The sequence below is a fragment of the Oncorhynchus mykiss genome, chromosome 23 (genome assembly GCF_057628025.1).
Source record: "Oncorhynchus mykiss isolate SJ-2025 chromosome 23, ASM5762802v1, whole genome shotgun sequence".
NCBI classification, from domain to species: Eukaryota; Metazoa; Chordata; class Actinopteri; order Salmoniformes; family Salmonidae; genus Oncorhynchus; species Oncorhynchus mykiss.
In genome coordinates this window covers 4,946,408-4,963,567 of record NC_143044.1, presented here as the reverse complement: position 1 = coordinate 4,963,567, position 17,160 = coordinate 4,946,408, and the positions used below count along the sequence as shown (strand labels likewise).

At 41.5% G+C, this 17,160-nt stretch overlaps 1 protein-coding gene across 1 annotated transcript in view; it reads left to right on the top strand.

The window, feature by feature from the left end:
- The window catches only part of LOC110502312 (kinase non-catalytic C-lobe domain-containing protein 1), a 98,248-nt gene that overhangs the window by 63,435 nt on the left and 17,653 nt on the right, over window positions 1-17,160 (top strand). The window contains exons 18-26 of the mRNA XM_021580246.3: window positions 4,727-4,820; window positions 4,921-5,018; window positions 6,002-6,201; window positions 6,566-6,682; window positions 8,017-8,164; window positions 8,397-8,567; window positions 8,913-9,128; window positions 14,641-14,723; window positions 14,919-15,072. Of these exons, the coding sequence (XP_021435921.3) occupies window positions 4,727-4,820; window positions 4,921-5,018; window positions 6,002-6,201; window positions 6,566-6,682; window positions 8,017-8,164; window positions 8,397-8,567; window positions 8,913-9,128; window positions 14,641-14,723; window positions 14,919-15,072 (1,281 nt within the window). The remainder of the gene's footprint in view (window positions 1-4,726; window positions 4,821-4,920; window positions 5,019-6,001; window positions 6,202-6,565; window positions 6,683-8,016; window positions 8,165-8,396; window positions 8,568-8,912; window positions 9,129-14,640; window positions 14,724-14,918; window positions 15,073-17,160) is intronic.

Sequence of the window (17,160 nt, the reverse complement as noted above, 5' to 3'; positions counted from 1 at the left end):
AGAATGTGAAATGTCAGAATATTAGTAGAGTGATTTATTTCAGCTTTTATTTCTTTCATCACATTCCCAGTGGGTCAGAAGTTTACACACTCAATTAGTATTTGGTAGCATTGCCTTTAAATTATTTAACTTGGGTGAAATGTTTCAGGTAGGCTTCCACAAGCTTCCCACAATAAGTTGGGCGAATTTTGGCCCATTCCTCCTGACAGAGCTGGTGTAACGAAGTCAGGTTTGTATTCCTCCTTGCTCTCACATGCTTTTTCAGTTCTGCCCACAAATGTTATATAGGCTTGAGGTCAGTGCTTTCTGATGGTCACTCTAATACCTTGACTTTGTTGTCCTTAAGCCATTTTGCCACAACTTTGGAAGTATGCTTGGGGTCATTGTCCATTTGGAAGAACCATTTACGACCAAGCTTTAACTTCCTGACTGATGTCTTGAGATGTTGCTTCAATATATCCACATAATTTCCCTGCCCCATGATGCCATCTATTTTATTAACTGCACCAGTCCCTCCTGCAGCAAAGCACCCCCAACAACAAGATGCTGCCACCCCCGTGCTTCACGGTTGGGATGGTGTTCTTCAGCTTGCAAGCCTCTCCCTTTTTCCTCCAAACATAACGATGGTCATTATGGCCAAACAGTTCTATTTTTGTTTCATCAGACCAGAGGACATTCCTCCAAAAAGTACAATCTTTGTCCCCATGTGCAGTTGCAAACCGTTGTCTGGCTTTTTTATGGCGGTTTTGGAGCAGTGGCTTCTTCCTTGCTGAGCGGCCTTTCAGGTTATGTTGATATAGGACTCGTTGTAGATATAGATACTTTTGTATCCGTTTCCTCCAGCTTCTTCACAAGGTCCTTTGCTGTTGTTCTAGGATTGATTTGCACTTTTTGCACCAAAGTACATTCATCTCTAGGAGACAGAACTCATCTCCTTTCTGAGCGGTATGACTGCTGCGTGGTCCCATGGTGTTAATACTTGCATACTATTGTTTGTACAGGTGAACGTGGTACCTTCAGGTGTTTGGAAATTGCTCCGAAGGATGAACCAGACTTGTGGAGGTCTACAATGTATTTTTCTGTCTTGGCTGATTTCTTTTTATTTTCCCATGATGTCAAGTAAAGAGGCACTGAGTTTGAAGGCAGGCCTTGAAGTACATCCACAGGTACACCTCCACTTGACTCAAATTATGTCAAGCTTCTAAAGCCATGCCATCATTTTCTGGAATTGTCCAAGCTGTTTAAAGGCACAGTTAACTTAGTGTATGTACACTTCTCACCCACAGTGAATTTTAAGTGAAATAATCTGTCTGTAAACAATTGTTGTAAAAATTACTGGTCATGCACAAAGTAGATGTCCTAACCGACTTGCAAAAACTATAGTTTGTTAACAAGAAATTTGTGGAGTGGTTGAAAAACTAATTTTAATGACCCTCTTATGTCGTTTTATGAGGGGGACAAGTTGCTTACGCCCAGTCTCCATACCTATAGCCCCGTCTTGGGACCTGTTTATTGTGTTTGAGGCTATTTCACAGCAACCGCTGGAAATCATGGAGATGAAATATATTTTGTATAAACTGCTTTACTGATTTCCCTTACGTTGCAAAATGGAATTGTCTCGCCTTAGAGCTTATGGTTTTCCACCCGTTGCCCTTCACACCATTTGTGTCCAGTACTCGCGTTGTGCATTTACTTGGATAGATATAGAGCGACCGGCTCTTTGTTTCCTGGGTTCCCTCCTCAAGGCTCAATGACTATCCCATTGGATAGTGGAGGCTATTATATTGTCTTATAATAGCAAAGGTTTACAGCCCCTGGAGGGCCTGAGTGCTCATTCCATCAGAGGCGTGGCTACTTCTTTGGCACTGTTTAAAGGCATATGGGATATGGCTTGTTGGGCTACCCCTCATACTTTTATTAAGTTTTACCGACTGGATGTTACTGCACCTTCGTTGGTGCATGATGTCCTCAGTGTCAGAGTCTCTGAGGGAGGAATGTGTTGGATGACTAGCTGTGTTCGAAAGGCATGTCTATGATACGAGAGTTGGCCATATACCAGCAGTGATACATCTCAACAAATATTTGAAATAGAACACAAGGTTAATTTCTTAACCCCAGTTATATGATATGTTACTCATCACTTGGATTCGGTCTTAGGTAGCAAAATTTGAAACGTTGTTTTATACATTGGATAAAAGTAGAGACTCAGAGCTACAAAATGGTATATCATACACTGCATTTTTAAGGAACAATGGGAAAGTAATTCTGCTTTGAAAGTTGATAAACTTGTAAACTCACTTTTGAGAAAATGGCCTTTGAATGTGTTGGTATCTAGTGAGGAGCTCTTTGTCTACACCCATTCAACATTGTTCACACCCTCTTAAGTTTTAGCCCCACCCATCTCATTTTGCCCTTAGAGCGTTCAGAGTGCACACTTGACGCTCTGGCCGATGATTTGTTTACCTATGGACAACATGAAAACAGCCTAACCAGCTCTGTTGGCAACAATTTCATTATGCTTTTTTGCAGATGTTTACTAACACCGGTCATATTCAATTTGTGTTGTACACTTTAGATTAACCTCTCTGATCTCCCCATCCCGGATCCGGTATCGTGAATACAGACTCAAGCTCATTACCATAACGCAACGTTAACTATTCATGAAAATCGCAAATGAAATGAAATAAATATGCCATCTCTCAAGCTTAGCCTTTTGTAAACAACACTGTCATCTCAGATTTTCAAAATATGCTTCTCAACCATAGGAAAACAATCATTTGTGTAAAAGTAGCTAGCTAGCGTAGCATTTAGCGTTAGCATTTGCGTTAGCATCCAGCACGCAACATTTCAACAAAAACATAAAAGCCTTCAAATAAAATTATTTACCTTTGAAGAACTTCGGATGTTTTCAATGAGGAGACTCTCAGTTAGATAGCAAATGCTCAGTTTTTTCCAAAAAGATTATTTGTGTATTAGAAATAGCTCCGTTTTGTACATCACATTTGGCTACAAAAAAACCCAGAAAATTCAGTCCTCAAAACGCGAACTTTTTTCCAAATTAACTCCATAATATCGACTGAAAACATGGCAAACGTGGTTTAGAATCAATCCTCAAGGTGTTGTTCACATATCTCTTCGATGATATATCGTTCGTGGAAGCATGGTTTCTCCTCTCAATCAAATGGAAAAATACTTGCACCTGGCTTTGCGCACCAATTTCGACGCAGGACACCAGGCGGACACTTGGAAAATGTAGTCTCTTATGGTCAATCTTCCAATGATATGCCTACAAATACGTCACAATGCTGCCGACATCTTGGGGAAACGGCAGAAGGTCTAAGCTTATTCCTGTCGCATTCACAGCCATATAAGGAGACATTAGAAAACAGAGCTTCAGAAATTCTGCTCATTTCCTGTTTGACGTTTCATCTTGGTTTCGCCTGTAGAATGAGTTCTGGGGCACTTACAGACAATATCTTTGCAGATTCTGAAACTTCAGAGTGTTTTCTTTCAAAAACTGTCAAGAATATGCATAGTCGAGCATCTTTTCGTGACAAAATATCGCGCTTAAAACGGGAACGTTTTTTATCCAAAAATGAAATAGCGCCCCTAGAGATCCAACAGGACATGTAGCTAGCTAGCTAAACAATGAACCTAGCTAGGTAAACATTGTGTAAGATCACACACGTTGCGTAACGTTGGCTAACGAGCCATCCAGCTAACGTTAACTAGTTAAACAACAATGCTAAATCATGTCGTTACTACCCTGCATGAATATTCTGGGAGCTAACCAACCAGGTTCAATGTTAGCTAGCTAACATTAGGCTCTAGCTAGAAAAGCAAATTGCTCTAGGATACAAATAATAGCGTCAGCTAGGAAGCCAGACAGCTAATGTTAGCTAGCTAGCTAACAGTACACTTTAGCTACAAATGAAACCACTTCCTGTCAAAATCAGAAATGTGTAATATCTGAAAATGTAGCTAGCTAACAATAGACTATCTTACCTGTATATGTAATCTACATACGTCTCACTGTCACGAATGCCATGCCACGTTGCCCTTAGTTTGAAGATGTAATCTGGAGACAGGTGTTTTCTCCATCTCTTTAGCTATCATACTCTATTCCACTTATTTCAAAACCTGATCCTCCAGAAAGTGGAGAGCATCACTTTTGCAGCTCCACTACACAGTACATTCGACAGATTACCAACACAGACTGACCAACTCAAATAGACAGAAGCCGTCTATATGGCAGACCAATCCGCACTCCTCTCTCGGCATGTCCAGCCCACTCATTTTCTCAGCCAATCATGGCTAGTGGGAAGGCTGCTGACTTTTTCCGTGGCTAAACCAACAAGGCTTGTAATTTAATGATTTTATTCATATTTACAGATGGCATACATGTTTGTTATTAAGGCACATGAAAGTTCACATGTTCGAGAAGGTATTTCTGCCAAAACCCACATTTTGATAAACAAAAATATTTTTTACGTTCAAACGGCTCTCCTGTGAAGTCGTGACTTGCGACATACACCTAGTTTCCTGAATCGGGTCATACAGTATATGAGTGAGATGTATCACCACATTTCTGTTCTCGTAGTGCGCAAGGAAGAGAGACATGTTTTGCGAATGACTAGTGGGCGGGCGAGTGGCGCCTTATAGAGTGTGTGATCTGAATGGCTTGGTGTCTACTTTATATTTTATGTATGGCATTTTCTCCTTGTAGGAGCTTCAACAGCAGCGCATGATCGAGATGAAGAATCTGAAAAAGACCCGGAATTTCTACCAAAAGCTGCTCCACCAAGAGAGAAAAAATAAAGGTACAAATCAATCCCTCATCACTTTTATATTCCCAATGTCTACTATTGGTTGATAAATAGAAATATTGCATTTCTTTCTCTATGTGTTTTTCTTCTGAAGGTTCGGAGGCTAGATTGATGCTGTCCAAACTCAAGATCCAGTTTGAGGAGTTGAGGTCCAAAGTGGAGTTCCTAGACTGTGTAAAGAAATATCTTGAGGTGCGGACAGGTTGAACAGATGATTTCTTAATCCGGCCCTGTGTCTTGTGAAAGACTTATGTATGGCCTTGTGTCAATAGAGAATGGTTGACTAAGTTACTAGTTCTCAGTTCTTACCTCAGGGAACCCCAACCGTTCCATAGCTAGCACACCTGATTCAACTAGTGATGGGCATTCCGAGTCTTTTCGTTGAGTCGGCTTCACGTTAAAGAGCCGGCTCATTTGAGTCCCCAACAGCTCTTAGTTAAAACAAAATATGCTTAAAAATCAACCTACAACCATGAAAAAATTGCAAATCTCCAATGTAAAGCCTAAATGCTTTTTTTACCTGGCCAAATTATTAGATGGCCTGCAAAAATAAATAAAAATAATTTAAAAAACACACTGAAACAATCTACGTGGACCAGATTGATCTGCTCTCCCCACTATTTATTGTTTTGCAGTGAGGATTCCCCCTCTTTAGAGAATTACTTTGTAACTTATCTGGAGAAAAACGTTGTTTTAAGCTATTAAAACGGTAGTAGCAGTATACATATCAGGGAGCGAATGACCCATCATTAGATTGTTAATAAACACAATAATAAAACCTATGGAATTTTAACAATATAATATGGCTATTAAACCAGAATAAAAAAACATGTATGGTTCTACAAAGAACCTTTGAGATTTATAGAACCATTCTCCATTAAATGTTTATAAAGTAGCATATTCTATACAGCCCCAAAAAGGGTTGTGACCATAGCGGAGTATAGAACCTTTTTTAATGTTTTTTTTATAGAACCTTAGGAAAGTGTTCTTTACAGCAACATACAGGTTCCATTTAGAACCTTATAAGCATGGTTCTTTATAGAACTTTAAAAAAAGTTCCATATAGCACTAAAAGGTTTTACTCTATGTTTGCAAGCCACATAACCCTTATTTGGCACTATATGGATGGAACCATTTGTTTTTAGTGTGAATCTCTGCCTGGTTGGTTTGGTCAGGTTCTGAGTGTGGATCAGTGGGGTATGGATATGTCCCTCCTCCCCTCCCTGGCAGCATCTGGTCCAGGGAGCCCTCTGGATCTCCAGCCCTCAGAGGAGCCTGCCGTGCTGGGATTGGTATCTTTGTCTGGAGCAGAGAGAGGGAAGAGCAGCCTGCAGGCCGCCACACCCCTGGGTCTCATGTCCTACCTCTATGCCAGGTAACACTAATGCACTATATATTAGCTTACATTAACACGTTTAGGTTACAGTAAAACATGAACTATTAAACCCATGAGTGTGATTAACAGTGTATCAGCACGTATGGTTTAAATAGTGTCCCTCTAGTGGACAATGTGTTATTAAACTGAGCACCACATTTTACTGTCCACCATCATGCCTATGATTGCTGAGAACATTTTACATGATATCCTACATATGGCACAAAGAGACATTTCTGTTTATTTAGATTTGTGCCCAAATGTGTTTCATTGTGATTTGTCCTAATTCTTCTAGACATGTTGTGTAGTGAGATCACATTCAACAGATACCAAACTAAACTCTGTGTTCTATCTCCTTTGACAGAAATGCTCTATTGGAGGGCTACATCCAACAGTTCCTGTACACATACCGCTATTTCTGCACCCCTCAAGAACTCCTTCAGTTCCTGATGGAAAAATTCACCAGTGCTGTAGCAGCAGGGTATGTAAGGCTACTGTAGCAGAAATAAAAGACAGACAGACATAAACCACAAATTAATTTCATGCTCTTTGGATGGTGTCCGTTCTAGTCATTCTATTTCTATGATTATTTGATTCTGTGGAATTATAATGTCTGGTCAAGTAATTCTGGTTCTATGGTAAAATGTTAATTGAGATAATATAATTGGCATTTGTCAGAAACAATAAGAAAATGAATGGCCACTTGTACAAAAAAACAAAGTGACTATAACTGTCAAGTAAGAACTGTAAACATGGGCCTGTATAAATGAGGATCACATTTTTGTTCACATAAAATTATATTGGCTTGAAAGCTACCTTTTTTAAAATTTATTTTACCCCCCTTTTTCTCCCCAATTTCGTTGTATCCAATTATTAGTAGTTACTATCTTGTCTCATCGCTACAACTCCCGTACGGGCTCGGGAGAGACGAAGGTCGAAAGCTATGCGTCCTCTGAAACACAACCCAACCAAGCCGCACTGCTTCTTAACACAGCACCCATCCAACCCGGAAGCCAGCCGCACCAATGTGTCGGAGGAAACACCGTGATCCTGGCGACCTTGGTTAGCGTGCACTGTGCCCTGCCCGCCACAGGAGTCGCTGGTGCGCGATGAGACAAGTATATCCCTACCGGCCAAACCCTCCCTAACCCCCCCACACATTCTGCAGCGATACGCCATCCCATCTGGTTTGTTCTTAGTGGGAACCACACATGGAGGGAGTCTATTCTACATAGTTTTAACTCCGGAAACGAACAATAGTGACGCCAGCTAGATGGGGTTCTGGTCTGGAATAGATAAGAACAAAAAATGTGCACCCCTTGGAATGAATTGAGAAACGCTGCTCTACAAGAAGTTGGGTTCTGGGCTGGATGGATAGCTGGAGAGAGAGTTGCAGGCTCATGTCTAGCACAGAGAGGGAGAGCGATAGGCTACAGGCACACATTTATTTCTTACTACAGTAGCGTTGGTCCCAAACATGCAATGATGTCGAATAATCCAAACCCAGGCCCAAATCAGTTCTCAAAATATCAGGCGTGACCCTGGATGAAAATCAAAAATCAAAACTTCCAGAGGAATTCTGAAAAATAACTGTCCTGAATTTATTTTACTCTTTTGTAAAAATGGCAGCTTTTTTAATCTTTCAAAAACCACAGCTGAGCTATGTCCGAGAGAGTAAAAGTATGCCAAAGATTTAAATATATTAGGCTCGAATATAGCTAATTTTAATTTTTCACCTCATAATCTGTGAAATTTGAATGTCAGGTCTAATAATTATATTTCTGTGGTTATTTGTGGTTATCCTTTTTCTACCAGAGGTGGTCCAAATGTGTCAGGGGACCGTGCTAAGGTGTACCATCGGAGTCTGGATGTGCTGCAAACCTGGCTGACTGACTGCAGACTGGTGGATTTCAGCCCCAAGTCCATCCTGCTGATCACACTGGAAAACTTCCTCACCAATGAAGTAATTAAAGATCAATCATCAATTAAATGACAAAGCAATCGAATGATAAAACCAATCACTCAAGCAAGTCAATTCATCATTCAATAAATGTCTCAACTGACCAGCTAAATCTGTAGCAGTATAGTTGTTTTTGTTGATGTCACTGTGGTTGCTTTTGTTGTCGATTTTTCAGAGTATTTATAAATACAATACTCTTAAACAATGTTTTTGTAATGGTCTGGTTCTTATGTAGGTGTCTCCAGTAGACAGCAGAGGAGAGAGGCTTCTGGCCACTCTTCAGAGCTCTCCCAGGAGGAGGTGGAGCCAAAGCTGTGGGAGCCCAATCAGCATGCAGGAAGAAGATGATGCATTGTCTTCTCATACCATATGCAGAAAATCACATGTTGAGGACTCTGGAAAGAAGGTCCATATAAGCATTATTATACATGTACTATTATGTTGGTGATGTTGTTTGTCTTACCTGAACCAACAATCATCTGATTGGTTCAAAGTATGGGAAGTTTGTCTGGCTCAAAAGAAACCCATTTACACAAATATATATTCTGATTGAGTGGGACCATGGCTGCACCCTTGCCCAGTTATGTGACATCCATAGATTAGGGCCTACTGAATTTATTTCAATTGACTGATTTCCTTAAATGAACTGTAACTCAGCGAAATCGTTTAAATTGTTGCATATTGCGTTCATATTTTAGTTCAGGATATGTATTCATAGACGGAACCTTTCTAAGTTGATTTATCTCTGTAGAGTTTCCAGTGGAAAATATCTAGGGTGGTGGAGCCCCAGGCAACCCAGACCAAAGACCAGGCCTACTCATTAGCAGCAGCCCTGCCGCGGCCCTGCTACACCTCCCTTATGGATGACATCTCCAGTGCCTGCCTCAGAAGCGAGGAAAGACACCCTTTTAGTCAGAGTGAACACAGCGCCCAACACACGGCACAGCAACTCACTCTACTGCAGCAGGTAAACATGTGCACGCACGAACGTGCATACACACACTGACATGCACACACGCACGCGTGCACACACACACACACACACACACACACATTGACATGCACACGCATACACAGCCCACCAAATCATCCTGCAGCAACAGATAAACAGACTTGCACAATTTCTCCCTCTCTCATGCATTCACACTCACTAACAAACACATTGTTATTCATAGACACTGGGGGGGAGACAAATCACTACTTTATGAACTGAAAACAAATTCACAGACCTACAGTTGAAGGTGGAAGTTTACATACACCTTAGCCAAATACATTTAAACTCAATTCCTGACATTTAATCCTAGTAAAAATTCCCTGTTTTAGGTCAGTTAGGATCACCACTTTATTTTAAGAAATGTCAGAATAATAGTAGAGAGAATGATTTATTTCAGATTTTATTTCTTTCATCACATTCCCAGTGGGTCAGAAGTTCACATACACTCAATTAGTATTTGGTAGCATTGCCTTTAAATTGTTTAACTTGAGTAAAACGTTTCAGGTAGCCTTCCACAAGCTTCCCACAATAAGTTGGGTGAATTTTGGCCCATTCCTCCTGACAGAGCTGGTGTAACTGAGTCAGGTTTGTAGGCCTCCTTACTCGCACACGCATTTTCAGTTCTGCCCACAAATGTTCTATAGAATTGAGGTCAGGGCTTTGTGATGGCCACTCCAATACCTTGACTTTGTTGTCCTTAAGCCATTTTGCCACAACTTTGGAAGTATGCTTGGGGTCATTGTCCATTTGGAAGACCCATTTGCGACCAAGCTTTAACTTCCTGACTGATGTCTTCAGATGCTGCTTCAATATATCCACATAATTTTCCTGCCTCATGATGCCATCTATTTTGTGAAGTGCACCAGTCCCTCCTGCAGCAAAGCACCACCACAACATGATGCTGCCACCCTCGTGCTTCATGGTTGGTATGGTGTTCTTCAGCTTGCAAGCCTCCCCCTTTTTCCTCCTAACATAACGATGGTCATTATGGCCAAACAGTTCTATTTTTGTCCAAAAAGTACGATCTTTGTCCCAATGTGCAGTTGCAAACCGTAGTCTGGCTTTTTATGGCAGTTTTGGAGCGGTGGCTTCTTCCTTGCTGAGCGGCCTTTCAGGTTATGTCGAAATAGGACTCGTTTTACTGTGGATTTAGATACAAAAGTATCTGTTTCCTCCAGCATCTTCACAAGGTCATTTGCTGTTGTTCTGGGATTGATTTGCACTTTTCGCACCAAAGTATGTTAATCTTTACTGCCCTCCCAAGCAAAAAGGCAGTAACTGCTCATTTGGTCGAAAATGAGTTAATGTAATTTTTGTTACATTAAATGCATGCTTAATCATGTGGACAAGTATCCTGCCTCGTATTGTGTTTTGGAGAGAATGGGGGTCGTATTAGCAGTATCTGCAAAAAGTTACTGTGAATCCAAGGTAAGTGGCAGTAACTGCCTTTTAGCTTGGTTTCAACCTGCCCTTGGCTGCAGTTACTGCGTTTTACCTTGGTTTCATATAATTTTATTCTGATAGTGATGCAATCGAACCTGTATGACACTGACTGACAGCTACACACACACATACAATGCTAATCTAGGTATACAACACCATGGCACAGCATTCCCGGGGGAAAATGATGGTTGAACTTGCTCTGAAATGCCAACATCCAGACACTGGTAAGAACTAGCTAGCCAAGTAGATCTCAGATCAAAATTAATTAGCTAGCTAGCAAGCTATCTAACTAGCTAGCGAGCATAGACTAACAATGCTACCTGCTCTCATGAGAGGAGATCTGCAATTGATACTAACTTCAATCTATTAGCCATATAATTAATTATATTCTGACATTTCATCTGATGGTTTCTTTGAATCAGTACACCATGCACACGATTTCTAGCCAGTGACAGCCACCTAGCTAAAACTGACGTGCCCCTACCAAAACGTCAAAATCTACCTAGCTAGCATTAGCATGAAGCAATAGATTTGTGCTACATGTTCCCATAAGAGACAAATTAATATAATCCCTAGTTGAATTCTGACATTCCATGGGTTATTTGAATCTGTAACTTTACACCACACACATGACTTCTTAGCAGCTGACGGTCAGTTGGACGTGCACCCCATACTGAATTGTCAAATGCCACGCACACTCGTTTTCCAGATGAGCGCACACACAGAATTGCTACTCACATGTTCAGGGTTTCTGGTTCTTTTTTTATATTCCAGTATTGCGTGACTGTCCCAACTGAAAGTTAAAATACCAAATTGTATCCACCACCTTTGTTGGTGGCATATGTAATTAGTACAAGCTTTGACATGCCAAATGTGTGCTCAATGTGTCTGCTTCAGTGCCATCATTACATGAATGCAGAATAAACAGTTTTGCATGACTTCCACCAATCCCTGTGGTCTAGATGATTAGTATCCATGTGGATCAAAGTTGCCATGTGAGGGTGTATTAGGACAGTACACCCACGTTAATGTCCATCCATGTAATTATTTTGTATTTGTAAATAAAAATGAACATTTAAGAGCCTTTTTGGGATTAGTTATGAAATTAATAGATGAACTGAGTTATGACAGTGAAAATTATTATGATGATGTTTGCACAAGATAAAATCAACATTGATTATATCCTATATTATAGAATAACTGAAAAGAATTATGATCATATGTTTGTACACCACAAAATGTCAGTATTAATTATTATCATCCATGACAGAATAGAATCATTGGGATGCATGTCCCTGGCCAAATTCCAACAAATATTCCTGATCGACCCCGTTTAACTGAAGTCACAGTGTCAACACTATTTGAAGAAATAGAGAACCAGTGGGTGGTCTCTGACTCCTTAGACAGGCTGATTGTCACCATGATGGGCAAGTCAATCACCAACAGACTGATTCCACCAATGGATCAGAGGGGAAAGAAAGCTTCAGCGAGCAAATTGAACATGAATCCAATCCTACAACACATTGAGTCCTTCCATCCCCAAATCAGCCACTACAGACGAGAGCATGCCCCATATCGTCAATATTCGGTTCATGCATAATGACTACAAGGAGAAGAACAAAGATGCCAGCTGCGGTTAGGAACATCAGCTTTGTGAAGCTTGGTGAAGAGGAGTGTAAGTTCTGTTTGGTGTTGGGTCATCATCTGAAGATGGGGCACAGGGAGAATGAGGCCATGGAAACCCAAGCTTGCCAAGACAACAGCCATGCAGAACCTGAATTCACCATCCCCAACCCTGACTACATGCAATGTAGGACATATGAGGAACATAAGAAGTCTGCAGAGCAGAGCAGAAGCCATTACCAGGCTGATGCCCAGAAAGATTGGCCTGAGGACTGGTCTGTGAGGAGCATTGATATGCAAAAAGTAATCATGCTCCCTCACATGAAAGGTGTGAAAACAGCATTGTTCACAAGAAGAATCGTTGCCTATCGCGAGACATTCACCACCATTGGAAAGAAGTCTCAAATGAAGAAGAAAACAATCTCAGTGGTATGGTGTGAAGGAACAGCTGGTCGGAAGGCAGAGGAGATTACTTCATCTTACGTAACAGCACTGGAGAATGAGAGAGATGTCAAGCATGCAGTGGGTGGATAACTGCACTTCTCAAAACAAAAACTGGTGCCTCCTAACATCACTGGTGAGTGTTGTCAATGCTGACTCAACTTTGATGGAGGCCATCACCCTCAAGTTCTTTGAGCCAGGACACACCTTCATGAGTGCAGACAGTTTCCACCATGGTGTGGAACAGGAAATGAAAGCTCGACCTGGAGGTGTGGTGTACGACTTCCTCCATGTGGTCGCCACTTCCAATGTGGGCAAGGTGGAGGTGGTCGAAATGAACAAGGAAAACATCCTGGCATGGAAAGCTGGCCATTCCATCGCCAAGCTGAAGAAGGCAGCAGCACCAAAGCTGGCAGAGATGGCTGAGATCCAGTTGAGGCGTGGATCCAAGAGCCTCTTCTACAAAGTCTCCCATGAAGAAAAGGGCTTCACAGAGCTCGACTTTATCATGAAGAAAGTCACTCTAGAGACACCCTCAACACTACGTACACATGATAGAAGGATAGAAGAGTCCAAGAAGATGGACATCATCACCAAGCTGTGTCCTCTGACGCCTGCAAATCGAAGGCAGTTCTGGAATGCCCTGGCTGTGAACAACTTTGCTTGAGGAGTGATATGGAAGAGCACTGAAGAAGTTTTACTCAAAAAGAAATGTAACTACTCAGCATTTTATCAATTTTAGCTAAATGTCATTTGGGTACTCTTATGAATATGAACATGTAAATATGTTTTAAAAATGTTTATTAGCAATCTCATGGTCATTTTTTATATTTTGTATTACCCTACATCATACTTCTATTATGTTCCATCATTGTATAATACAAGACAGGTAATAATTTCATGTAATTCAAACAATTTCAGTGCTGCTTTTCACATTTATTCTTATAACAAGACATGGGCTACTTGTCACACACAGTATGTAATGTGACTGACGCAGAACCTACATCTCTATGTAAATGCAACTGGTATCTTAGTGGAAGACACACAAAGGATGCAGTTTCAACTCTGTTACACTGTAATTAAATACACTGCTCTTGTATTAATAGCATAAATGAGAAGTATAGTAAACTAACAAATGAAAATGGCAGGAAAATGTATAACATATCATGCCAAGGAGGAAGGCAGTAACTGCCGTTTAAGGGTCAAAGTTCATGTCAGAGGTCAGGGTCAACATGAATAAAATAAATGTACTTATAGTAAGGCAACAGATCATTACATCTCCAATGATCTCCCTAGAATTCATTTGGCTGGACAATTAAAAAACTTTGAAGACATTTTTCTCAGTTCCACTCTATGAGCAGTTACTGCCTTTTTGCTTGGGAGGGCAGTATGAACTGAGCGGTATGAACTCTGTGTGGTCCCATGGTGTTTATACTTGCATACTATTGTTTGTACAGATGAATGTGGTACCTTCAGGTGTTTGGAAATTCCTCCCAAGGATGAACCAGAGTTGTGGAGGTCTAATAAAATAAAAAATATTCTGATTTCTTTTGATTTTCCCATGATGTCAAGCAATGAGGCACTGAGTTTGAAGGTAGGCCTTGAAATACATCCACAGGTACACCTCCAATTGACTCAAGTGATGTCAACTAGCCTATCAGAAGCTTCTAAAGCCATGACATACTTTTCTGGAATTTTCCAAGCTGTTTAAAGGCACAGTCAACTTAGTGTATGTAAACTTCTGACACAGTGAATTATAAGTGAAATAATATGTCTGTAAACAATTGTAAAAATTACTTGTGTCATGCACGAAGTAGATGTCCTAACCGACTTGCCAAAACTATAGTTTGTTAACAAGAAATTTGTGGAGTGGTTGAAAAACGAGTTTTAATGACTCCAACTTAAGTGTATGTAAACTTCTGACTTCAACTGTATATATAAATGTGAAACATAAGCTCTTGTTTTTTTTTAAATGCAGGAAATGTTTCAAGGCTGTCACCCCAATAATTTCCTCAACTCTAGAGCTCAAGGAGTCGGGGACAAAGCTTTTAATGTCACCAAGTGAGTAAATATTCCCTTTGGTTCAAATATTTCAGTGACATATACCAGAATGCATAATCTGAAACAAGCATCACTTGCTAGATTATGAGACGTATGTGACAGTCAGGCATTGCATCCTTGACAATCTCTGACCTAAAATCAACCGTTCATTCGCAGCTCAATCTCGAGTCTGATTGTCTCTCTCTTATCCCACAGACATGTGTCACACTCTATACCTCCAGTAGAGGGCAGCAGTTTATTTGTTAATGAGGAGATGCCACAGGACAGCTACCTCCAACAGCTACTGAGATATGCTGACAGTGTCTCCAACTGGGTTTCTGCTGAAATTGTCATCTGTGATTCGATAAAGGTGAGATCTGCTAGTAATGGGGATACAACTCTGTTGGACATTACTGTTTGATCTCTATATCTATATGTATGTCATTTATTCAACACACACACACACACACACACACACACACACACACACACACACACACACACACACACACACACACACACACACACACACACACACACACACACACACACACACACAAAAGACAGTCAGAGGCTGGCACTAAGACAGCATTGAATGAGCTGTATTCCGCCATAAGCAAACAAGAAAACGCTCACCCAGAGGCGGCAATCCTACTAGCCGGGGATTTTAATGCAGGGAAACTTAAATCCGTTTTTACCACATTTCTATCAGCATGTTAAATGTGCAACCAGAGGAAAAAAACTCTGGACCACCAATACTTCACACACAGAGACGCATACAAAGCTCTCCCTCGCCCTCCATTTGGCAAATCTGACCATAATTCTATCCTCCTGATTCCTGCTCACAAGGAGGAATTAAAGCAGGAAGCACCAGTGACTAGATCAATAAAAAGTGGTCAGATGAAGCAAATGCTAAGCTACAGGACTGTTTTGCTAGCACAGACATGGAATATGTTCCGGGATTCCTCCGGTGGCATTGAGGAGTACACCACATCATTCATTGGCTCAATCAATAAGTGCATCGATGATGTGTCCCCATAGTGACCGTATGTACACCACCGTTCAAAAGTTTGGGGTCACTTAAAAATGTCCTTGTTTTTGAATCATCAAACAGGCAAAGCATCAATACAGGTCTATGATTGAATCGTAATACACCGGTTCTGGTGCTCGTTGGATATGGCAGGGCTTGCAAACCATTACAGACTACAAAGGGAAGCACAGCCGAGAGCTGCCCAGTAACACGAGCCTACCAGACGAGCTAAACTACTTCTATGCTCGCTTCAAGGCAAATATCACTGAAACATGCATGAGAGCACCAGCTGTTTAAGAAGACTGTGATCTTTCTCGCCGCAGCCAATGTGAGTAAGACCTTTAAATAGGTCAAAATTCACAAGGCCGCAGGGCCAGATGGAGTACCAGGACATGTACTGTGAACATGCGTTGACCAACTGGCAAGTGTCGTCACTGACATTTTCAACCTCTCCATGTCCGAGTCTGTAATACCAAGATGTTTTAAGCAGACCACCTGTGCCTGTGCCGAAGAACACAAAGAAATCTTGCATAAATGACTACCGTCCCGTAGCACTCACGTCTGTAGCCATGAAGTGCTTTGAAAGACTGGTCATGGCTCACATCAAGAACATTATCCCAGAAACCCTAGACCCACTCCAATTGCATACCGCCCCAACAGATCCACAGATGATACAATCTCTATTGCACTCCACACTGCCCTTTCCCACCTGGACAAAAGGAACACCTATGTGAGAATGCTATTCATTGACTACACCTCAGCGTTCAACACCATAGTGCCCTCAAAGTTCATCAATAACCTAAGGACCCTGGGACTAAACACCTGCCTCTGCATCTGGATCCTGGATTCCTGACGGGCCGCCCCCAGGTGGTAAGGGTAGGTAACAACACATCCGCCATACTGATCCTCAACACAGAGCCCCCTCAGGGGTGCATGCTCAGTACCCTCCTGTACTCCCTGTTCACTCATTACTGCACGACCAGGCACAGCTCCAACACCATCATTAAGTTTGCCAATGACACAACAGTGGTAGGCTTGATCAACGACAACGACGAGACAGCCTATAGGGAGGAGGTCAGACACCTGGCCGAGTGGTGCCAGGACAACAACCTCTCCCTCAACGTGATCAAGACAAAGGAGATGATTGTGGACTACAGGAAAAAAGAGGACAGAGCACGCCCCCATTCTCATCGACGGGGCTGCAGTGGAGCAAGTTGGGAGCTTCAAGTTCCTTGGTGTCCACATCACCAACAAACTAACATGGTCCAAGCACACCAAGACAGTCATGAAGAGGGCACGGCAAAACCTTTTCCCCCTCAGGAGACTGAAAAGATTTGCCATGGGCCCTCAGATCTTCAAAAGGTTCTACAGCTGCACCATCGAGAGCATCCTGACTGGTTGCATCACTGCCTGGTATTGCAACTGCTT